This window comes from Stigmatopora nigra, chromosome 6 (genome assembly GCF_051989575.1).
Source record: "Stigmatopora nigra isolate UIUO_SnigA chromosome 6, RoL_Snig_1.1, whole genome shotgun sequence".
Taxonomy (NCBI): Eukaryota; Metazoa; Chordata; class Actinopteri; order Syngnathiformes; family Syngnathidae; genus Stigmatopora; species Stigmatopora nigra.
This window is the reverse complement of record NC_135513.1, coordinates 15,015,853-15,041,158: the sequence shown is the minus strand read 5'-3', so window position 1 is coordinate 15,041,158 and position 25,306 is coordinate 15,015,853. Positions and strand designations below refer to the sequence as shown.

The window sequence follows — 25,306 nt, the reverse complement described above, 5'->3', positions numbered from 1 at the left end:
GGCGGCGTCTTTTGAAGGGGCAAAAAAAAAAGCCATGGCACGAAGCCCCCCGAGTCCTTATTAGCGCGGTGTCCCCGCGGCGTCGACAGCTGCCCGCCCGCAGAGCGCTTGCACATTTCCAGAGGCTTAATTCAAAAGACATGTTTGCCAAGCTAACATTCTTTTAGCCTCTTCGCTCTTTCAACCTTTAGCTGCCGCTAATGGGAGCTAAATGTTAAAAGGATAAGAAGTTAAAGTCCCCTTATCAATAATTTTTGGAAAGCTGCTTAGGGTGGTGGGGGTGCCGGAGCCTATCCCGGCCAACTATAGTGGGTACACTTTGAATCAGTGGCCAGCCAATCACAGAGCACCATGAAAAAAACAACCAATCACGTTTGCAGCTAGGTAGAATTTAGCATCGAATTAGCCTAGCATGCTTGTTTTGGGGGATGTGAGAGGAAACTGGAGTACCCAGAGAAAGCCCACGCAGGCAAGATCGGGAAAAACATGAAAATGCTTCACATGGGATCGAACCCTCGACCTCAGAACTGCGAGGCAAACGTGCTAACCACTTAGCGCTAACCACTATGCTGGATTTTAAATTAATATTGGATTGCATGTTTAGTTTTAATCACAGTCTTCCATTTTTAGATAGAACATGCAAATACCACTCCTGGGATTGAACCCTCGACCTCAGAACTGCGAAGCCAAAGCGCTAACCACTTAGCGCTAATCCACTATGCCGGATTTTAAATTAATACTGGATTTCATGTTTAGTTTTTATCACATTCTTCCATTTTTAGATAGAACACGCAAACGCCACACTTGGCATCGAACCCTTGACCTCAGAACTGCGAGGCCAAAGCGCTATCCACTTAGCGCTAACCCACTATGCCGGATTTTGAATTAATATTGGATTTTATGTTTAGTTTTTATCTCGTTCTTACATTTTTAGTGTTAACATTTTAAATAGAATTTTCTAAAATGCTTATTCAAAAAAATGGCCGTCTAGGACCGTCAATGGCAACCAATTCTTATTTTTTTGATGGACCTTTTGAAGCCAGGATTTAAAACCAATTTCCTCCCTTCTCTCTCTTCCACCTCCCCTTCATAAAAACCCTTTATTTTAATTTATGGCCATTTTTTTGTTCTGTTTCCCCGTCCCGTGGTCATCACACCCGCATTTTTTGTCCCCGGGGGAGGGGCCACCTGAACAGTATCTTCTCCTGCAGACGCCGTTGATGTTCACGGAGCAGATGCAGCAGGACGTGATCATGGTTCTCAAGTTCCCGTCCAACTCGCCCGTCAGCCACGTGGCCGCCAACACGCAACCCAGCTTGGCGGCGCCCGCCGTCATCACCGTCACCGCCAGTCGCGTCTTCGCCGTCAACAAGTGGCACGGCTTGGCAGGTCGGCCACAAAAACAAAAAAAATCTCATTGTGGATGGAAAATTGAATTTTTATTCATTTTTTTAATCTTTTGCATTTCAGGTCACTCGGTTTCGTCTATGCAGCAGCAGACGGATCAACAGTATCAACTTCCGGTTGAGATTGACCCTCTCATTGGTGCGTTTACTCTTTTATTTATTTAAAATATGAATTATTTTGACATATTATGGTGGGTAGGTCTCAATTATGCTTTTTTTGTTGATATAAATAATAATCATTTTAATATAGGGACTGTTAGGGTGGCCAAATTTGTCGTTTTATGATAGATTGTTATTTTTTAAGCTAAATACGAAATATATAAGGTTTATTTCAGTTTAATTATTATTTTTTTAGAAATATATCTTAGAATAAATGAATAAAACTAAGAATTTCCTCTTATATAATATTTAATATTAGTTTCCCCTAATAAAAATGTAAAATTTACAAAAATTAATGAACACAACTAAAATGTTGATAAATAAATAAAAAATAATTGTATCGAAATATAAAATATATAAAGTTTATTTCAGTTTATTTGTGTATTTATTTAAAAGAAATCTTAGGATAAATTAATAAAATTAATAAAACTGAGAATATTCCGCTTTTATAAAATAAACTAACACAACAAAAATGTCAAGAAATAAATAAAAAAATTAAAAAAAAATAGTTTTATTTTGAAATTAAAAAGAAAATATTGATTTTTTTCCTCTTTTTTACATTAAAAAATAGCGAAAATATATCAACAGGCTCAAAATTTGTCGCTACATTTTGGTGGCCAAACTCCGCCCCTCGCTGTCTAGCCCCGTCAATGGCGGACCACCTTGGAAGGGGAAGCCCACCGAAGGTTGGGTAGCGCCCCACGAGTTCATACGTGCATGAAATGATTTTCTTGAGCGTCTTTTGGCGAGATGGTCCTGGCCCTCGTGCCGCCATTTGCATGCAAATTGGAAGGCAATGAGCTGTGGCCCACCGCCGCCGTTTCATCATGGAACCTCCCCCTTCTCTCCACATCCTTCCCCCCCCCCCTCACTTTAATTTGAGGACGCGTGTCAAGCGCCCCGAATACGAATGCGGTAATAATGTGTGATTGAAAAGGCGCCGGCGCCGCAAATATGGCCGACTCTCATCCCTCACAACTTGTTGATGGCGGTAAGGAGAGGGCGCCATGGCGGACACGCACCAGTCACTTTATTAGGGACACCTTGGCCATCTCTCGGGAGGCGGGGCTTCATTTTTCACCCAGAAGGCCGTGACTTTAATATACTGCGGCTAACGTTGACAATTGGCTAGCGACCATTATTTTAGTATAGTTATCATTTATAGACATTGAGTTGAAAAAAAAAAAATATAAATATATTTTTTTAAATTATTAAGCAAATTATTAAGCATTTATATCCTGTCCATTGGAATAATATCAATATTCTATGCTGTATTTTTATTTATATCAAAAACAAGGGATTAAATATTGTTTTTTAATTCAAAAAGGAAAAACTAAATATAAAAAAGAAATAAATAATTTTGCCATATTTTTTGTTAAAATAGTAGTCTATTTGTTAGGATATCAATGAGAATTTATGTCAAATATTTAAAAGAAAGGTAAGAAATATTAGCTAAAGCAGTTTATTTACATCAAAAATAGGAGTAAATATTGTTTTTTTTATTCAAAATGGAAAAACAAAATATTAAGAAAATGTAATATTTTTCATTAAAATAATACTCTTATTGTTAGGATATTAATGACCAAATATGTCAAATATTTTTAAAAAGGGGAATAAATATTAGCTAAAACAGTTCTGATTACGCCAAAGCAATCCAATTCAAAGCATGCCATATTTGGTCAAAAACAGTAAATAGTTTTTTTTTATTCAAAACATTTAAAAATTAAATAATTTTGACATATTTTTCATTCAAATAATACTCTTTGTTAGGATATAAATAACTGACTATTTACATCAAATATTTTTTTAAAAGGTAAAAAAATATTAGCTAAAACAGTTCTAATTCCGCCAAAGCAATCCAATTCAAAGCATACCATATTTGGTCATGTGACACTCCATTTACGCATCTTCTACTTTTAACCCTTAATGTCAAACCCCAAAATGTCATCATTAACAAATAATCAAGCTATTGCATTTCTGACCTCTTAACCTTTGACCTAGGCTAATCTATTATGCAGTTCTTTTATCACCCAAAAAATATTGCTCTGAACATTTCTATCCCTCCTTAAACCCCGCCCACAACGCCACCATTGCCTTTCCACCTGGCATTCTCGCCTTTCCCGTCAATATATTTACACGTTTCACATTCCGAGAAGCCTGGGAAATATCGCGTTCGCAGGTGGTGCTGGACTTTCTCACTTTTCCTCCCTCTTGACACCTGTTCTCGCGTGTATGTTTGCGACACCCCCACATTCCAAATGGACTCATCCATCTCGTAAAATAAACCCGACGATCCCTCTTAAGGATGCGAGTGTGAGAGTCAAGTGCGTTTTCTCTCCGCCGGCTAGCGTGATGACGTTGACGTCGTTACTCAGACTCGCCGCACCCGTAAACACTAACGCCAGGCCAGGCGTGTTTTATGTATTTTTACTTTAATCGCCGTGGCAACAAAGGAGTCGGAATGTGACCTTTCCATGACTATTTCTTATACTTTGGCTTTTATGCCAAATAGCAGTGTTAGCTGATTTTTTAAGTGGATTTATTTTAGGCCGCCGCGCGGTGGTGTAGTGGTTATTCGGGCGCCACGGGTTCTGGGTTCGATTCCCTCTCGGCGCCTGTGTAATTGTGAATGTGTGTTTTTCGATTGTTGCATTACGGATGAGTGGCGACCAATCTAGGGGGTTGTCCGACTTTTGTTTTAAAGCTAGCTGGGATGGGCTCCGGCACCCCGTGACGAGAATAAGTGGTGTTAAAAATTTGAGAATTTAAGGTTAAATTATCGATATTTTTTTTTTACATTTGTATTGGGATGGATTGTCTGTTGATTATCGTTAATGGCAAAATGTACCAAAAGCACAAATATTAAAAAATATTTGACACATTTCTGATTATTTTTGTTAAACAGGGTTGCTTATTTGGTCAAAATCACTGTTTCTTAAATTTGTATTTTAATTAATTTTTTTTGATTTTGAGGAAAATTGGGCATCACTGCCATCTGCTGGTGGTCAAATTGTTTCAAGCGCATGAAGCAAGTTTTGAGCTATTTTTTTGGGTGAAAAATATAATTTTTGTTTTATTTTTTTGTTTCTCAGCCAGCAACGTGGGCAGCCAGCGCCGGCAGATTTCAGACCTGCTGGACCAAAGTATCCAGATTAGCTCGCAGTGCTTCGTGGTGACGGCCGACAACCGCTTCATCCTGCTTTGCGGTTTTTGGGACAAGAGCTTCCGGATCTACTCTACCGACTCAGGTGGGTTAGCTCACGATCATATATAAGTCATGGTTGAGTACTAGTTACAGGCTAGGCCAAACTATGACAAAAAATGCGGTTTATAGTCCAGAGAATGCGGTTTATAGTCCAGAAAATGCGTTTTTTAGTTTAGGAAAATCCGGTTTATGGTCCAGAAAATGCGGTTTATAGTCCAGAAAATGCGATACTTTATGATTGCTTGCTGATCAAATTCAAAGAAAAATTCTTTATTGTATATATAATCTAATTTATAGTCCAAAAAATACTATTGTTTTTCCACTGTATACTGGAAATAAACATGAAAAAAATCTGAATCATAGTCCGTAAAATACATCTCCCGAAATATACAGTAGTTTTTCTGCAGTATACTGCAAAAAAACATGAAAAAAATGTGATACATAGTCCGGAAAATAAATTTCCCGAAAAAATACAGTAGTTTTTCCACTGTATACTGCAAATAAACATGAAAAAAATCGGATTTATAATCCGGAAAATACGACAATTCCCAAAAATAGTGTTTTTTTCTTTATATACTGCAAATAAACATTAAAAAAAATCTAATTTATAGTCCGGAAAATACATCTCCCAAAAAATACATTGTTTCTCCACTGTATACCTCAAACAAATCTAATTTATAGTCCGGAAAATACAACATCTCCCCAAAAAATAGTCTTTTTCTTCCACTGTATACTGCAAATAACCACGCCAAAAAATACACGCACACCCTTACAAACACCATTGTTCAATCTTTTGTCTATCTCCGCTTCCAACCCCGGTCGGTCCTCCACCGTCAGGTCGCGGGGTCTCCAATGAAACCCACCCGAGGCTCTTTTCTCCCTCCGCGATCCTCCACAAAAGCCACTGGGAATCAATTAAGCCCCGCCCCCTCCTCCTTCTCAATCCTTTAATAGAAGCTCAGCTCTTTTGTGGGGGGTGCGCGCGCCAATGCAATCCACTTTAATGGCATACACTCGCCGAGAAAAACAGCGCCAAAGGGGTCCGACAACAATTACCAGGGGTCCGATTGCTACATGTGCCGTGGCGCATCCAATCTGTCGGAGTGAATGGCTTCCACGCACGCACGCCGCCGTCACGTCGCCGTGTTTATGAAGACGTCAAACATTTTACATGATTGGTTTTAGGCCGCCCTCTGTAATAACACTCATCTTTTCACGCTGTTACAACTCAATTAGGTGGACATTTTACTCCGTTTTTTTCCGTTTTTTTCTCGCTTTTTTTTGTTAAACCGGGGGGAGCAAATGTCAAGTGTGAGTTTGACGGGCCGAGGTCGCTCTTAATGAGGATTAGACGGCGGAGTTGCGGTAGATCGGGGCGGGAAATCTGACAGCAATTAGACTTGTTTTTGCACATACACACACATTCAAACACACGTTTTTTTGGGGGGGTTGGGGGGGGACGACAAATATTTATTCTCGTTTTAGTCGGAACGCTTGTGTTGATCTTTGAGAACGCGCAGACAGCCGATGACAAAGTCCAAACACGCCGGCTGTGACGTCTCGCTATTATCTCGTCAGTCGCCGGGCGGATTAGCCTCAAGTGCCATAACATTAGGTACACTTCAATTCGGGACTGCCAAAATAAAATATGTTGGGTAACACTACTTGTGAAATTAATTGGTTGCAGGACTGGTTTCGGAACTCGGGTTGGTTGATATATAGAGCGGGATTTTTGGTTGATTTTGTTGTTTGTTTTGTGGTGTGCTGAAAAATGAGCATATGTGTTAAAGTTGCGGCTCGGGGGCTAAATCTGGACCGCTGTATTATTTTTTTGTGGCCAGGGAAAGTATATGATGAGTGCTGACTTTATGTTTTAGGTTAAAATTAAATTATAGATTATACATTTCCTGGTTTTCCCCCTTTTAAAGCAAAATTGTCATTTTTTATCAATTTTTTTTCAGTTTTTAGTTCAAAAATCATTTTGTAAAATCTAAAAATCATATTTAAAAAAAGTTAAAATAAATATTGTTTTAGATCCATAAAAAATTGAATATTCAGGGCTTTAAATCCAGTTCTTTTAATCCATTTATTTAAAAAGAAAATGAACACAAACACATGCTTGTAAACAACTTCAAATTGGGAATTCATAGCAAATTATAAACAAATATAGTTTCCCTTAGCAAAATGGAATTCAGTAGACATATTTATTTTAAGTAGACCCACAAAAAAAGTCAAAAAAAATACACCAATTCTGGTTTTGTATCTTGATTTTGTTCTATTTTTTAGGTCATTGATGAATACTTTAATTATTTTAAGAATTTAGCTCTTTAAGCTAATCCCATTTTTTCCTCTTATTTTTTTTTGCAGGCAAGCTAACTCAGATCGTGTTCGGCCACCGCAACGTAGTGACGTGTCTGGCCCGGTCCGAGTCGTACATCGGGGGTGACTGTTACGTGCTGTCGGGCTCCAGGGACGCCACATTGCTGCTCTGGTACTGGAATGGCAAGCTTAACAGCATCGGGGAGAGCTCTTCCAGTAAGTACTCTATGTCAATGTCATTTTTTACTTTAAAACAAAACATTTTTATCGCCCCCGTTTTTTTCCCCATGCACCCTGGGCTTCTAAAACAATAGCGGCACGTTTAGCAAATTGGTCCCTCTTTAACACTAAATTCATTTTTTATACAGAAAATAATGACGGTATATCTGAAAAAAAAAATTAGTATAAAAATTTTTTCAGAGAAAAAGCGTGTGTTTTTCCAAAACTATGACATTTTAATATCTGAACTTTTAAAATATGTAAAATAAGGTGCAATAATATTTGTAAATGAATAGCTTCTGTTTTTTTAAATGTAATAAAACAATTTGGGGTGATAAAACGACAGAATTGCAATAACTGCATTAATGTCAGTGTTCAGCATCGCTTTTTTGATATGTAATGCCCTCTAGCGTTGGTAATTGGTATAATGTCTTGACCTGACAATTCTTTTGTCTTATTTAAATGCAAAAAAACACGTCTTATATTCGGGTCTTATTTAAATGCAAAAAAAAAAAAAACACGTCATATATATTCAGGTCTTACTTAAATGCAAAAAAATACGTCTTACATTCAGGTCTTATTTAAATGCAAAAAATCACGTCTTATATTCAGGCCAATACGATATATTTTTTCTTTTTTTTAACCACCGACAACAGATAAGCTTTAGCATGTTATTTTGCTATAAAATGGGAAGGAGGGATATCGCTATCTAGTGGCAGTCAGTCCCGATGGTGTAACTCCAGCTGGCCCGTGGTGATTTACAACTTTCTCCTTGAGAAGTAACAACTAGTTTCATGTGACTGCGGGGTCGAGGGGGTCTCCTGCTCGCAGATTGTGTTTCCTTAACGTGCCGTGTGTGCCGAGTGAAAGTGAGGACCACTTAGAGACCTTCAAAACCTGAAGAATGGGGGGGGGGATGTGTTGGGGGGGGGGGGGGGGGGGGGCTGGGTCACCGGCCCGGTTGCAGGAAAGTTCAAAAAGGGCGTGGGGGAGCTCACACGCTCGATAAAAGTGAAAAATGTCACCCAGAGTCGAGGGGGGGGGGGCAATGTTCCCTTCATTATGTGCTAGAAAACATGTGCTATTGGACGTCATCAAAGCATAGTTAGCTTGGGAATAACTAACTTGGTAAATGCGTCTGAATGCCATTGACTGAAATTGACGTATAATCCATTTAAATGGGGCATTTAAAAATTGTGAGAACATTTAAGCTAATAGGTGGTGGGGGGGGATATAGGTGGCTTGGAAAATTGGACTGGGGGGGGGGGGTAAATATAATGTAGTTTTTTTTAAGTAATAAGATATAAAAAATGCTAGGAACGTTTTTCTGACGTTATATATATTTTTTAGAACATGATTTTTAAAGTACAATTTATTATATAACACATTCTTATTACTAGTTGTTTATAGTCAAGCTTTATTTTTAATCATTTTTAATTTTATTTATTTATTTTTAGAGAATTAGACTAGGATAGTTTAACTAAAAATGTTGGCCAGTATTGTACTTTTTTATTAATATAATACAAATAATATCGCAACTTTATATACATTTTATTTTTTATTTTAGACAATTGGACCTGGATAATTTAATTAAAATGTTGGATAATATTGTACTTTTTTTTATTAATAGAATACAAAAAAATATCCCCACCTTATATACATATTTTTTTATTTTTTTATTTTATTTAGAACATGGCTTCCAAAGTAAAATTAATTATAACACTTTCTCGTTACTAGTCTTATAGTCTAGCTTATCTTTTTGACCCCTTCTAGTTATTTATTATTAAAATTGTTTTGAAAAGTCAACCCAAATATAAAATCTGATTCATTTAAATTGTTTTTATACTGTAAATACGTACGTATTATTAGTAAAGTTTCTGGTTGTTAAGTGCAGCATTTATTCCTCAGACAACATCGCCCCCACCTGGTCATCCTTAGATATGAGTACTTACGTGTCTTTTGTTATTTTCTTTTAAATATTCGTACCAAAAAACATTTTTTTGTGTCAGCATTCTAGTCCTGGCACAATAAACATGTCGTGTTTGCGTTCAATCCAAATAAACGGCTTGAAAAATTAAAAATGTCTGGAAATTTAGAGCAAAGGAAGCCATTTTTTTCCCCTTTTTCAAACCGAGCCAAAATAAACGCGGATTCCAGCACCGAAACATCTGGAGGCCCACATGAAAGAGACTCCCAAATGATCAAATATGCTCGCAAAAGATTTAATTGCGCTGTAAAATGTGCCGTCACATATGTTCCCCTGTTAAAAATGATATTTTTATTTGATTGATTTGTTATTTTCCTATCGTTTATATACTTCGGCAGAAGACAGAAATGAAGCAAAAAGGTCAAAGGTCAACATTGCATTTGATATAACTCAAGAGCGAAGAAAGGGATTGGCCATAAGGACCCAAATTACATTTTTCTGTATGATTAAGATATGAAAACAATGTCAAACTTAGTTGTGTTCAAAATTATGAAACTGAAGAAGTGATTGAGTATTGAGGTCAAAGGTCACAATATTTAGAATAGGAATTTCCCTTTGACTTGAGACTGAATTTTTAGTGTCTTAATGTTATCTCAATTCATTGTTTTTATCATATTTATCCAAAAATACGTATACAGTAATATTTTTTGATAAATTGGTGTCAAAGTGGCGGCCCGGGGGCCAAATCTGGCCCCCCACATCATTTTGTGCGGCCCAAGAAAGTAAATCATGAGTGCCAACTTTTTGTTTTAAGATCAAATTTAAATAAAGAGTATAGATGTATATTAAATTTCCTGATTTTCCCCTTTTAAATCAATAATTGTCATTTTTTAATCCATTTTTTGTGTTTTTAGTTCAAAAATAATTTTGTAAAATCTAAAAATATATTTAAAAAAAGCTCAAATAAACATTGTATTAGATCTATAAAAAAACTGAATATCCAGGTCTTTTAATCCATATAAAAAATCTAAATATTATATCTAAAATGGTTAAAAAAGCTGACACCCTTGTTTTATTTAGACTGTTTAAAAAAAATAAAAACATGAGTTGTACTTGAGTATTTTTAGTGAAGGTACAGCCAAACTTTGTAAAAAAAAAAAAAGTGGCACTTGTCATTGGGAAAATACGGTAATTAAAAACGCTTCTTTACATTTGCCATTTTCAAGTTCATCAGTTTATCTTCAACTTTCGATGGGTCGCCCTTGACGTAAAGTGCTTATTTTTTTTCCCAGCAGGCATCAGCACCCCTCGCGCCATCCTAACGGGTCACGACTGCGAGGTCACCTGCGCCTGCGTCTGTGCCGAATTGGGATTGGTCATCAGCGGATGCAAAGGTCAGTGACCCTTCTTCCTCAGTCGCCGCCATCGCCGTCATCGTCCATGACGCTAAATGCCTGCCATGTTGTCACACAGAGGGTCCATGCTTGATCCACTCCATGAACGGGGACCTACTTCGGACCCTGGAAGGCCCAGAGGGCTGCGTGAGGCCCCGCCTCCTGCAGGCGTCGGCCGAGGGCCACTGCGTCATCTACTACGACGAGGGACATTTTGGGCTTTTTAGCATTAATGGGAAATTACTTGGACGCATCCGGGCGGAAGATAATATCAAGGTAAGTGGCTGGATTTGCTTGTTAGGTGAATTTGATGGGAAATGTGAAGCAAGGCCGGTCTAGTTTAGGGGTGGCGACAAGTGGGAGACAAAGAGTCAAAATGTGAATCTGTGAAAGTCAAAGAGTCACTCTTTATGTCAAAAGCAGCATAAAAATGCCTAATTATTATTATTTTTTAAATAATGTATTGTTTTGAAGGAATTAGTGTATTTTAAGGGAGAATCAAAATAAGAGGAACATGAAATGAGGTAAAAAAATGTGAGAGTCAAAGAGTCACTCTTTACGTCAAAAGTAGCATAAAAAATGCTAAATATTTATTTTATTTTTTTTAAAGAATTTATTATTTGTTTTGAAGGATTGTGAGTGTATTTTAAGAGAGAATCAAAATATGAGGAACATGAAACAGTAAAAAAAAAAAATACACGAAGCAAAGAGCCGCATTCAGCTCAAGAGCCGTATGTTGGCCACTCCTGTTTGAGATTCAAAATGGCTATTTTTGTGATCACATTGATTGACCAAATGTTCTAAAACTTATTTTTGGAGCTTTTTATGATCACTAAAATATTATATTTATCTAATTTTTAAAAATGGTTGCATATATTTTAACAAAAAAAAAGGAAAAAAAATACTATCCATTTTCCAAACCGCTTATCCTCGCGGGGGTGCTGGAGGCTATCCCAGCCGACTTCGTGAACCTGAACATCCTAAATTGTTGGCTAGCCAATCACCAGGCATATTTTTAAATTTCATTTTTAAAAAAAAACAAACAACTTTAAACACTCCCACATATATGAACTCAATAAAAGCATATAATTATTATTGGATGCAATCAAACCATCGTATAAGACAAATAGACCTTCATCAGTGCATAATTTTACGTTTGTGTACATTTCAATGCACACTTACTGCAAAAATCTGTCTTAATATATATGTATAGATCAGAGGCCATGATTGGGCGAAAACAATGTCTGATTAATGAACCGTCAAAAGAGTCATTTGCACTTGTGTCACTTCCCCTTCATGTTAGTCATTTCAGGCCGAACTCTGGTAATTATGTCACTTCCTGAAGTCATGGGGGCTTTAAAGTGAGGGGCTTTAGCTGATTAAAGGCCAACTTCTGGAAGGCCTCAAAAGTTTTTGTCATTTTGGGGAGGTTTTTTTTACCCAGAAAGGAAACCCTCCTCTCAAACGTACGCAACATTTAGGGCTCGGGACACCTTGGCTATTAAAAGCCCCTCCCCCTTTGCGGAAAGTCGTCCCTTGAGTGACAGGCGATGGCGGCTACCGCCTTCGCCCGGCTCGACCTGTTGTTTCCGCTCCGGCCTGGGAAATGGAAATGGACGGCGGGCGTCTGGTTCCCATTAGGTAGTCTGTAGACATTTTGAGGGGGGCGGGACTTTGACGTTCGGGTTTGATACCAAAAGCGCACAAAGGCTGGTTTGTGGGGTTAAAAGGCAGAAATTGGAATAATTGTGTTCGGAACTTAAATTTTGGGGGGGAAAATTATTGAAATGCTGTCCTCATGTATTGTTGGGTTATTTTATTAAGGCAAGTAAAAGAATGAAATTAAATTAACTAATTAAATTAACTGTTCAAATAGATTTTCAAATTTTGCATTATTTTTATTAATTTTACAATATAGAAAATATTTTTTATGTACAATTTATTATCTAATCATAGTTGGTTCCACTCCTCTATCCACAAAGAAAAAAAAGCAAAATTATTTGTTATTATTATTACCTATTTTGGATTATTCTTATTATTTTTCAGAATTTTATTACTTCAGAATTATTTTCATGCTTAAAAAAGCCCTGTTCAAGGACTCAAGTACAATTTTTTTGAAGACAATTGTTTTAAAATTTAGACTTTTATTGTCCTCATTTCCAATCTAATGACATCATTTATTTTTTTTGCTAAACATTTTTTTTTAATAACATCTATTTAAAATATATTTATGAATATCTAGGCTCACCTGTGGTCATTATGTTTTATTAGCAGAAAGATTATGACAGGGTCATTTTTTTGTTTTTTTTTTCCTCCAAAAACTCAACTCCAAAAGTTTGAACGGCTCCATAAATCCTTCCAATCTTCCTTTTCGGGTCCCCTCGTTACCTGCGAAAAGTCGAGTTCGGGGTCACGCCAGCATCGCTCCCCGCCGAGCCCCTAACTCGTCCGCCGGCAGATTTACAGTCGCCTCCCGCCGGGTGTCGACCGGGTCGTAGAAAGTGTGCATTCATTGGCTCCCACCACCTCCAAAAAAACTCAAATCGCCAACTGTGCCAAACCATTTCATCAAAAAACGAAACCAAACCGCACCGACCGAAGGTTCGAGTTACACTTTTTTTTTGCATTTAATATGATTTTGATGGAAGACACGTGTTGCTGTTTTTTTGTCAGCCGCCACCTGCGAGGAACGGAACGCCGGCGGTTTTCAGTCAGACGGTGGTGGCGAGCCTTGATTTGTGTTCTCGTCTCGCGGCGAGGCGAGTGGGAAAAAAGGCCTAAACGTCAAGTTCGCAGCGGGAGGATGTCGCCGCCATATTTTATATATACACGTGTTTTTTGTTTTAAATTAGAAACATGGCGACGCCATTGGAAAATTTAATCGTTTTTTCCCAGTATAGAAAAAAATCCTGTTTTTAAAAAAATGCATGTTTTTGTTCAAAAATATTTGTCTGATGTGTTTTTATTTTGTTTTTTTAGGCTATGCTTCTGAGTCGCGACGGGCAGTATTTGTTGACGGGTGGCGACGGGGGTGTCATCACCGTCCTGGCCGTTCACCAGCTCAAGGCTCTCTTCGCTTACCCGGGTTGTGATGCGGGTATCCGTTCCATGGCTATGTCACATGACCAAAGGTACCTAGCTACTCGCCACATTCACTGTAAGACTTATGTATCAGTCATACCTCTACTTATGGAATTAATTGATTCCAGAATTTTGTAAGTAGAGGAGTACTTTATATGTATGTAAATTATCTAATTCGTTCCATAGTCCTCACAAAATTACCCACTAAACCCTATAAAGTTCGTCAAAATGTCCCAAATTTTATAAGGAAGATGTGAGAAACAGAAATAAGAGTAAACTTATTATTTATTAATATTAAGTATTTTGTTACTGTCTTAAAATGAATAACAAGTATCTCCAAAAGTATGTATATATATGTATGTATGTATGTATGTATGTATGTATGTATGTATGTATGTATGTATGTATGTATGTATGTATGTATGTATGTATGTATGTATGTATGTATGTATGTATATATACGTGTATATGTATGTATATACATGTATCTATAATATATGTATGTGTATGTATGTGTATGTATGTGTATGTATGTGTATGTATGTGTATGTATGTGTATGTATGTGTATGTATGTGTATGTATGTGTATGTATGTGTATGTGTATGTATGTATATGTATATATATGTATGTGTATATACGTATATGTATGTGTATATGCATATATGTTTGTGTATATGGCACGAACATACATCTAATAAAAACTACATACATATACATACATACAGTGTATGCCTATATGTGTGTATATACAGGTATGTATACTTTCTTGTATTTTTTGAATGGGCTACAATAATTAACGAGTATTTTATAAATGTGTCATCAGGTGCATCATCGCGGGCATGGCGTCCGGCAGCATCGTACTCTTCTACAACGATTTCAACCGGTGGCACCACGAGTACCAAACGAGGTATTGAAACCAAAATGGCGCCTGGCGTCAAGTCCAACTGATGAATGTATCCCGGTAAAAAGAAGAAAAGTTATTTTTCCAACAAACCAAGGTATAGATATATTTTGTAGACACATATGAAGACATTTTTCCTATCTTTTTGGGGGTTTGTTTGTTTGTTTGTGAGGGGGTGTGGTTTAAAAATAATCTTATTTTTTTGCTGTAAGACTGTTTCTTTAATCGTAATAATCCAAATATTGATTTTAGGGCTTTCCTTAGGAACTTTTCACTAATAATTAAAGGGTTTATACAAATATGTATGAAGAGGGATATTTATATAAATATATATATATACACATGTATATAATTAGTATTTCACTCATTGACGTCCAATGCTTGCCCCAATTTAAATGGATTGAACGCCTATGTCTGTCAATGGCAGCCAATGAGATAACTGTAATCCATATTTTAAAGAAGTCCAGGTTGGATTTTGTGTCTTTTTTGTGAGTAAATGACTGAGCGGGGTGAAGAAAATTAAATTAAAAACTCGACAGCTAGCTTAAATGGCAGAACTTTAAGGACATGGCACCTTTTTACATTGTGTGACCGAGTCTGACCAATCATGAGAGGACGCTTTTGTTCAACTGACATTACTTTTGTGTGTGGAATTCTGACAAATAAATGGAATTTTCTAACTTCAACGAGTGTTTGTGGTTAGTCAAAAATACATATGAATATTAATTAATAGGGGAGATGGCATTGGCCAAGTACATAGTAAGGTTTTTTTTTTTCTTTAAAAATGGCCATGTATAGTGAGGCATATTTTCTTAAAATGGACAATAAAGGTTTTTGATTTGATAGAAAGGTGTAGCATCTCTAGACTAGACTCAAGACTAGGTTTTCATTTCAAACTATTATATATTAAAAAAAAAAAGTCGCCGGCGTTCCCGGAATTGACGTCACTCTGTTGAGCCGGAATTGACGTCGCTTTGTTGAGCCGGAAGTGACACAACCCGGAAAAGACTTTGGCAAAAACGCTTTTCGTTGACCTGTATGCTTTGTTTTGTGTGTAAACGTCTTTTCAGATTTTAAATCGGATGATCTAAACGGCATAATTTGGTAATGCTCCAACCAATATACGTTTGTTAAAGTACCTGAAAAGAATTCCACCGAGAAGTTGTTGTTTTTTACGTTGGCGGATTTTTGTGTCCTCGACGCATGGCGAGAAGGTAAGCAATGCTCTCCCGTTTTCTACATGGCAAGCTTCTATAACGATATAATTCCACTTGCAGTCATAATATATCCAAATTGAATTGCTTTTAGTGTTTTTAATAGTTTCAAAGATCAGAAGAAAAGCAGATGGCTCGATGATGTCTTTTGACTTTTCCAATTCGAAATTCCTTTATAGGCCATCTGTCATAAAACGAAAATCCTAATTGTGGAAAGACCCTCTCTCCATTAATATTGGTCATATCTGACGACCTGATTTATTTATTTATTATTGGTAATGACCATGTATGGTAAGGCGTCTTCCCCTTAAAAATCGACCATGTGTAGTAAGGCGTTTTTCTTAATAAATGACCATGTATACTATGAAGACCCGAATAATAGTAGGGAGTGGAAAATTCCAAATGAATTAATAATAGTAGACATCGGAATAATAGTAGGCAGTGGAAAATTCCAAAAATAATGCATATTAGTAGGCACGAGATAATTCGTGACGGATAATCGTGTTGCAAAGTTGTATTACAGTTGCAAATAATTGCTGCAAGGAATTGCGTATAACGTAACTCTCGTATATATTAGGCCTATCAATACTTTGTAATTATGTATATTGCAACTCTACCAGTGGCAATTGCACGTGACACAAGGCTTTATTCATAACTGTGTTTTTTTTTACCCTGTTAAAACAGGTCAACAACATGGTGAACAAGTGGTCAGCACGTCTGCTTCACAGTTCGGGGATCCAGGTTCCATCCCAGGTAGGTTCCGACTGAAGTATAGTAAGGCTAATTTCTTTAAAAAACGACATAGTATGGTAAGGCTTTTTCACGAAAACGACATAGTTTAGTAAGGCTTTATTTCTTTAAAAAAACGACATAGTATAGTAAGGCGTTTTTTCTTTAAAAAATGACATAGTATAGTAAGGCTTTTTTTCTTTAAAAAACGACATAGTATAGTAAGGTTTAATTTTTTTTTAAAAACGACATAGTATAGTAAGGCTTTTATTCCTCATAAAACGACATAGTATAGTAAGGCTTTATTTCTTTAAAAATCGACATAGTATAGTAAGGCATATTTTTAATTTCTTTAAAAAATGACATAATATAGTAAGGCATTTTTTATTTAAAAAACGACATAGTATAGTAAGGCTTTATTTGTTTAAAAATTGACATAGTATAGTAAGGCTTTATTTCTTTAAAAAACGACATAGTATAGTAAGGCTTTTTTTCTTTAAAAAACGACATAGTATAGTAAGGCCTTATTTCCTTAAAAATGACATAGTATAGTAGGGCTTTATTTCTTTAAAAAACGATATAGTATAGTACGGTTTTATTTCTTTAAAAGAATGACATAGTATAGTAAGGCTTTTTTAAAATTTGAAAATCAGTCGCCTTCGGATTGGCTCGGTATGTAACATCTCGCCTTGTTGCAGCGATCATAGTGCGTGTTCATAGCCACATTCCCTTACACAAAACTTTTTAGAATTAAAAAAAATATTTCTTATAAATAGCTCACATAACAGAACAAGACATACTTTGCTGTCAACTTGTATTTTTATTTTTTCAGATTAGTGACAAAGGCAAAAATGGATGACTTGTTAGGTGGACAGTCTTCCAATGAAGAGGTTTCCCAAACTGTGGAGCGAGGGCACCTGAAGACAAAAAAAAGTAAGTTTAAAAGAGACATTCATGTTGCTATGCAGAAAATAATTATTTTCTTTTGTTTTTTCTTAGACTCACCTGCAGATGGCGGTGATGATGTAAGATGTCCATTTCACCAGGTGACTGACTTGGCCTCAATAGTAGAGCACCAACTTACTTACATACATAAGGTAACTCCAACTTTTCACTTTTCAGGTCAACTAAAAACCAAGTGGGCAGAACTATACTCCTTAGGGAGGTGGCTTAAACACTTAGTCATATTCCCCAAGCACCTCCCTTTAAAAAGAAAATACTTGGGCGCTCCAAGTTTAGTGGGAAGGTGGGAGGTCCCCTTAGCGCAAAGGTTGAGTATGCGCCTACCGCTGAATAGTTCGCTGGTTCGCTTCCCGGAGACGTACTCTTGGTGACTCTCCCCGCCTTCGGCGGGGAGAGCCACCTGCGACATAAGATAAATTACCTTTTACTAAAGCAAACTTTAAAAAATAAATTTTACATGTATTTAATGCACATAAAGAAAGATCCAAACATTTGGACATGACCATGCTGTGTAGAGGGAGATGGCTTGCACACTTAGCCAAATTTTTGAAACGCCCTCTTACTGCAAACACTTGGCCAGTTGAAGTTTAGTGGGTGTGTCAATAGATCCTTTAGCTCACACAGTAGAGCATGTGACTACCGACGAGTGGGACCTGGTTCAAATCCCGCTGACGTACCTGAGACAAAAGACATATTACTAAAAAAAATTTGCAAACGTTTTTACACCAGAATGTGTTAAAATACTTAGCCTAAAAATTAAAGGATACTTTTATTGGTCTGGTTGCTGGCGATAGACATCCAAACAATGACCATTCTTCTACTCCTCTTCCATGTTGACCAAAGCATCTTTAATGACACAAAAACAATTCTTTCTCAACACTGCCCAAGATGATAACATTTTTGTCCTATGACGCTAATGTCTTTACAGTGTCGACACGGTTTACAACCTGGCATGACAAAGGCGGTGGCGTCGTGCATCTGTCCCAACTTCTCCTCACTGGGGTGCCGGAGACTCCTGGATGAAGAAGGCGCAATCCGGGGTGTACCAGTATTAGCCTGTCAACAAACAAGACATGGCATGAACTTGAGGGGAACATTTACTCCATGCTGTAACTTATATTCATTAAATATTTTGTACGTTTTTAAAGAAAAAAGCCTGACTGTACTATGTCGTTTTTTGGGAGAAAAGCCTTACTATACTACGTCGTTTTTTTTAAAGAAAAAAACCTTACTATACTATGTCGTTTTTTAAGAAAAAAAGCTTTACTATACTATGTCGTTTTTTAAGAAAAAAAGCTTTACTATACTATGTCGTTTTTTAACGAAAAAGCCTTACTATACTATGTCGTTTTTTGAGGAAAAAAGCTTTACTATACTATGTCGTTTTTACCAAAAATAAAGCCTTACTATACTATGTCGTTTTTACCAAAAATAAAGCCTTACTATACTATGTCGTTTTTACCAAAAATAAAGCCTTACTATACTATGTTGTTTTTACCAAAAATAAAGCCTTACTATACTATGTCGTTTTTACCAAAAATAAAGCCTTACTATACTATGTCGTCTTTTGAAGAAATAAGCCTTACTATACTATGTCATTTTTTGAAGAAAAAAAGCCATACTATACTATGCCGTTTTTACCAAAAATAAAGCCTTACTATACTATGTCGTTTTTACCAAAAATAAAGCCTTACTATACTATGTCGTTTTTTGAAGAAAAAAGCCTTACTATACTATGTCATTTTTTGAAGAAAAAAGCCTTACTATACTATGTCGTTTTTTTGCGAAAAAAAAAGCCTTAATATACTATGTCGTTTTTTTGCGAAAAAAAGCCTTACTATACTATGTCGTTTTTTTGCGAAAAAAAAGCCTTACTATACTATGTCGTTTTTTTGCGAAAAAAAAGCCTTACTATACTATGTCGTTTTTTTGCGGAAAAAAGCCTTACTATACTATGTCGTTTTTTTGCGGAAAAAAGCCTTACTATACTATGTCCTTTTTTAGCGAAAAAAAGCCTTACTATACTATGTCGTTTTTTTCCGATAAAAAGCCTTACTATACTATGTCGTTTTTTTTGCGAAAAAAAGCCTTACTATACTATGTCGTTTTTTTGCGAAAAAAAGCCTAACTATAGTATGTCGTTTTTTTTGCGAAAAAAAGCCTTACTATACTATGTCGTTTTTTTTTGCGAAAAAAAAGCCTTACTATACTATGTCGTTTTTTTGCGAAAAAAAAGCCTTACTATACTATGTCGTTTTTTTTGCGGAAAAAAGCCTTACTATACTATGTCGTTTTTTTGCGGAAAAAAGCCTTACTATACTATGTCGTTTTTTTGCGAAAAAAAGCCTTACTATACTATGTCGTTTTTTTGCGAAAAAAGCCTTACTATACTATGTCGTTTTTTTTGCGAAAAAAAGCCTTACTATACTATGTCGTTTTTTTGCGAAAAAAAAAGCCTTACTATACTATGTCGTTTTTTTGCGGAAAAAAGCCTTACTATACTATGTCGTTTTTTTGCAAAAAAAAGCCTTACTATACTATGTCGTTTTTTTGCAAAAAAAGCCTTACTATACTATGTCGTTTTTTTTGCGAAAAAAAGCCTTACTATACTATGTCGTTTTTTTGCGAAAAAAAGCCTTACTATACTATGTCGTTTTTTTGCGAAAAAAAGCCTTACTATACTATGTCGTTTTTTTGCGAAAAAAAGCCTTACTATACTATGTCGTTTTTTGCGATAAAAGGCCTTACTATACTATGTCGTTTTTTTGCGTTAAAAAGCCTTACTATACTTTGTCGTTTTTTTCCGATAAAAAGCCTTACTATACTATGTCGTTTTTTTGCGAAAAAAAGCCTTACTATACTATGTTGTTTTTTTGCGAAAAAAAGCCTTACTATACTATGTCGTTTTTTTGCGAAAAAAAAGCCTTACTATACTATGTCGTTTTTTTGCGAAAAAAAGCCTTACTATACTATGTCGTTTTATAGCGAAAAAAAGCCTTACTATACTGTCGTTTTTTTGCGAAAAAAGCCTTACTATACTATGTCGTTTTTTTTGCGAAAAAAAGCCTTACTATACTATGTCGTTTTTTTGCGAAAAAAAAGCCTTACTATACTATGTCGTTTTTTTGCGGAAAAAAGCCTTACTATACTATGTCGTTTTTTTGCGAAAAAAAGCCTTACTATACTATGTCGTTTTTTTGCGAAAAAAGCCTTACTATACTATGTCGTTTTTTTTGCGAAAAAAAGCCTTACTATACTATGTCGTTTTTTTGCGAAAAAAAGCCTTACTATACTATGTCGTTTTTTTGCGAAAAAAAGCCTTACTATACTATGTCGTTTTTTTGCGAAAAAAAGCCTTACTATACTATGTCGTTTTTTGCGATAAAAGGCCTTACTATACTATGTCGTTTTTTTGCGTTAAAAAGCCTTACTATACTTTGTCGTTTTTTTCCGATAAAAAGCCTTACTATACTATGTCGTTTTTTTGCGAAAAAAAGCCTTACTATACTATGTCGTTTTTTGCGAAAAAAAGCCTTACTATACTATGTCGTTTTATAGCGAAAAAAAGCCTTACTATACTGTCGTTTTTTTGCGAAAAAAAGCCTTACTATACTATGTCGTTTTTTTGCGAAAAAAGCCTTACTATACTATGTCGTTTTTTTTGCGAAAAAAAGCCTTACTATACTATGTCGTTTTTTTGCGAAAAAAAAGCTTTACTATACTATGTCGTTTTTTTGCGGAAAAAAGCCTTACTATACTATGTCGTTTTTTTGCGAAAAAAAGCCTTACTATACTATGTCGTTTTTTTGCGAAAAAAGCCTTACTATACTATGTCGTTTTTTTTGCGAAAAAAAGCCTTACTATACTATGTCGTTTTTTTGCGATAAAAAGCCTTACTATACTATGTCGTTTTTTTGCGAAAAAAAGCCTTACTATACTATGTCGTTTTTTTGCGAAAAAAAGCCTTACTATACTATGTCGTTTTTTTGTGAAAAAAAAGCCTTACTATACTATGTCGTTTTTTTGCGAAAAAAAGCCTTACTATACTATGTCGTTTTATAGCGAAAAAAAGCCTTACTATACTGTCGTTTTTTTGCGAAAAAAAAGCCTTACTATACTATGTCGTTTTTTTGCGAAAAAAAGCCTAACTATAGTATGTCGTTTTTTTTGCGAAAAAAAGCCTTACTATACTATGTCGTTTTTTTGCGAAAAAAAGCCTTACTATACTATGTCGTTTTATAGCGAAAAAAAGCCTTACTATACTGTCGTTTTTTTGCGAAAAAAAGCCTTACTATACTATGTCGTTTTTTTGCGAAAAAAGCCTTACTATACTATGTCGTTTTTTTTGCGAAAAAAAGCCTTACTATACTATGTCGTTTTTTTGCGAAAAAAAAGCTTTACTATACTATGTCGTTTTTTTGCGGAAAAAAGCCTTACTATACTATGTCGTTTTTTTGCGAAAAAAAGCCTTACTATACTATGTCGTTTTTTTGCGAAAAAAGCCTTACTATACTATGTCGTTTTTTTTGCGAAAAAAAGCCTTACTATACTATGTCGTTTTTTTGCGAAAAAAAGCCTTACTATACTATGTCGTTTTTTTGCGAAAAAAAGCCTTACTATACTATGTCGTTTTTTTGCGAAAAAAAGCCTTACTATACTATGTCGTTTTTTGCGATAAAAGGCCTTACTATACTATGTCGTTTTTTTGCGTTAAAAAGCCTTACTATACTTTGTCGTTTTTTTCCGATAAAAAGCCTTACTATACTATGTCGTTTTTTTGCGAAAAAAAGCCTTACTATACTATGTCGTTTTTTTGCGAAAAAAAGCCTTACTATACTATGTCGTTTTTTTGCGAAAAAAAAGCCTTACTATACTATGTCGTTTTTTTGCGAAAAAAAGCCTTACTATACTATGTCGTTTTATAGCGAAAAAAAGCCTTACTATACTGTCGTTTTTTTGCGAAAAAAAGCCTTACTATACTATGTCGTTTTTTTGCGAAAAAAGCCTTACTATACTATGTCGTTTTTTGCGAAAAAAGCCTTATTATACTATGTCGTTTTTTTGCGAAAAAAAGCCTTACTATACTATGTCGTTTTTTTGCGAAAAAAAGCCTTACTATATTATGTCGTTTTTTTGCGAAAAAAAAGCCATACTATACTATGTCGTTTTTTTGCGGAAAAAAAAGCCATACTATACTATGTCGTTTTTTTGCGAAAAAAAGCCTTACTATACTATGTCGTTTTTTGCGATAAAAGGCCTTACTATACTATGTCGTTTTTTTGCGTTAAAAAGCCTTACTATACTTTGTCGTTTTTTTCCGATAAAAAGCCTTACTATACTATGTCGTTTTTTTGCGAAAAAAAGCCTTACTATACTATGTCGTTTTTTTGCGAAAAAAAGCCTTACTATACTATGTCGTTTTTTTGCGAAAAAAAGCCTTACTATACTATGTCGTTTTATAGCGAAAAAAAGCCTTACTATACTGTCGTTTTTTTGCGAAAAAAAGCCTTACTATACTATGTCGTTTTTTTGCGAAAAAAAGCCTAACTATAGTATGTCGTTTTTTTTGCGAAAAAAAGCCTTACTATACTATGTCGTTTTTTTTTGCGAAAAAAAAGCCTTACTATACTATGTCGTTTTTTTGCGAAAAAAAAGCCTTACTATACTATGTCGTTTTTTTGCGGAAAAAAGCCTTACTATACTATGTCGTTTTTTTGCGGAAAAAAGCCTTACTATACTATGTCGTTTTTTTGCGAAAAAAAGCCTTACTATACTATGTCGTTTTTTTGCGAAAAAAGCCTTACTATACTATGTCGTTTTTTTTGCGAAAAAAAGCCTTACTATACTATGTCGTTTTTTTGCGAAAAAAAAAGCCTTACTATACTATGTCGTTTTTTTGCGGAAAAAAGCCTTACTATACTATGTCGTTTTTTTGCGAAAAAAAGCCTTACTATACTATGTCGTTTTTTTCCGATAAAAAGCCTTACTATACTATGTCGTTTTTTTTTGCGAAAAAAAGCCTTACTATACTATGTCGTTTTTTTGCGAAAAAAAGCCTTACTATACTATGTCGTTTTTTTGCGAAAAAAAGTCTTACTATACTATGTCGTTTTTTTGCGAAAAAAAGCCTTACTATACTATGTCGTTTTTTGCGATAAAAGGCCTTACTATACTATGTCGTTTTTTTGCGTTAAAAAGCCTTACTATACTTTGTCGTTTTTTTCCGATAAAAAGCCTTACTATACTATGTCGTTTTTTTGCGAAAAAAAGCCTTACTATACTATGTCGTTTTTTTGCGAAAAAAAGCCTTACTATACTATGTCGTTTTTTTGCGAAAAAAAAGCCTTACTATACTATGTCGTTTTTTTGCAAAAAAAAGCCTTACTATACTATGTCGTTTTATAGCGAAAAAAAGCCTTACTATACTGTCGTTTTTTTGCGAAAAAAAGCCTTACTATACTATGTCGTTTTTTTGCGAAAAAAGCCTTACTATACTATGTCGTTTTTTTTGCGAAAAAAAGCCTTACTATACTATGTCGTTTTTTTGCGAAAAAAAAAGCTTTACTATACTATGTCGTTTTTTTGCGGAAAAAAGCCTTACTATACTATGTCGTTTTTTTGCGAAAAAAAGCCTTACTATACTATGTCGTTTTTTTGCGAAAAAAGCCTTACTATACTATGTCGTTTTTTTTGCGAAAAAAAGCCTTACTATACTATGTCGTTTTTTTGCGAAAAAAAGCCTTACTATACTATGTCGTTTTTTTGCGAAAAAAAGCCTTACTATACTATGTCGTTTTTTTGCGAAAAAAAGCCTTACTATACTATGTCGTTTTTTGCGATAAAAGGCCTTACTATACTATGTCGTTTTTTTGCGTTAAAAAGCCTTACTATACTTTGTCGTTTTTTTCCGATAAAAAGCCTTACTATACTATGTCGTTTTTTTGCGAAAAAAAGCCTTACTATACTATGTCGTTTTTTTGCGAAAAAAAGCCTTACTATACTATGTCGTTTTTTTGCGAAAAAAAAGCCTTACTATACTATGTCGTTTTTTTGCGAAAAAAAGCCTTACTATACTATGTCGTTTTATAGCGAAAAAAAGCCTTACTATACTGTCGTTTTTTTGCGAAAAAAAGCCTTACTATACTATGTCGTTTTTTTGCGAAAAAAGCCTTACTATACTATGTCGTTTTTTGCGAAAAAAGCCTTATTATACTATGTCGTTTTTTTGCGAAAAAAAGCCTTACTATACTATGTCGTTTTTTTGCGAAAAAAAGCCTTACTATACTATGTCGTTTTTTTGCGAAAAAAAGCCATACTATACTATGTCGTTTTTTTGCGGAAAAAAAAGCCATACTATACTATGTCGTTTTTTTGCGAAAAAAGCCTTACTATACTAGGTCGTTTTTAAAGAAATAAAGCCTTACTAAACTATGTCGTTTTCGGGAAAAAGCCTTACTATACTATGTTATTTTTTAAAGAAAATAGCCTTACTATACTTCGGTCGGAATCTACCTGGGATGGAACCTGGATCTCCGAGTTGTGAAGCGGACGTGCTGACCACTGGTTCACCATGTTGTTGACCTGTTTTACTGGGGTAAAAAAGACAGTTATGACATTGTTTTCAACAAATAAAAGGCTTATCATACATGGTCTACCTACCTTTGTTTTAATGAGTGTCTTTAATGAAAAAAAATATATATATAAGGCTTACTATACATGGTCATTTTTGTATGAAAAAAAGCCTTAGTATACTATGTCGTTTTTTAAAGAACTAAACGCCTTACTATA

At 35.2% G+C, this 25,306-nt stretch overlaps 1 protein-coding gene and 2 long non-coding RNA genes across 5 annotated transcripts in view; 2 read left to right on the top strand and 1 right to left on the bottom strand.

Annotated features, from left to right (window-relative positions):
* The window catches only part of lrba (LPS-responsive vesicle trafficking, beach and anchor containing), a 121,650-nt gene extending 106,352 nt beyond the window's left edge, over window positions 1-15,298 (top strand). Inside the window, exons 51-58 of one of the 2 annotated variants that reach the window (XM_077719729.1) lie at window positions 1,197-1,389; window positions 1,471-1,545; window positions 4,658-4,813; window positions 7,138-7,305; window positions 10,528-10,629; window positions 10,709-10,905; window positions 13,609-13,760; window positions 14,535-15,298. In XM_077719729.1, coding sequence (XP_077575855.1) covers window positions 1,197-1,389; window positions 1,471-1,545; window positions 4,658-4,813; window positions 7,138-7,305; window positions 10,528-10,629; window positions 10,709-10,905; window positions 13,609-13,760; window positions 14,535-14,625 — 1,134 coding nt within the window. In that variant the 3' untranslated portion in view covers window positions 14,626-15,298. The remainder of the gene's footprint in view (window positions 1-1,196; window positions 1,390-1,470; window positions 1,546-4,657; window positions 4,814-7,137; window positions 7,306-10,527; window positions 10,630-10,708; window positions 10,906-13,608; window positions 13,761-14,534) is intronic. The other variant, XM_077719728.1, reaches the window with a different exon arrangement.
* Window positions 15,299-15,620: 322 nt separating this feature from the next.
* Window positions 15,621-18,730, top strand: LOC144198289 (uncharacterized). Its single transcript, XR_013326683.1, has 5 exons — window positions 15,621-15,826; window positions 16,511-16,579; window positions 17,388-17,488; window positions 17,555-17,652; window positions 18,447-18,730. It is a non-coding gene; the product is annotated as an uncharacterized LOC144198289 (long non-coding RNA).
* LOC144198288 (uncharacterized) lies at window positions 17,356-18,666 on the bottom strand. 2 transcript variants are annotated; one of them, XR_013326682.1, is made up of 4 exons: window positions 18,466-18,666; window positions 18,286-18,364; window positions 17,561-18,195; window positions 17,356-17,472 (listed from the first exon to the last, which is right to left on the bottom strand). It is a non-coding gene; the product is annotated as an uncharacterized LOC144198288 (long non-coding RNA). The 2 variants fall into 2 exon arrangements; XR_013326681.1 differs by having other exon boundaries at window positions 17,356-18,195.
* Window positions 18,731-25,306: the final 6,576 nt, after the last annotated feature.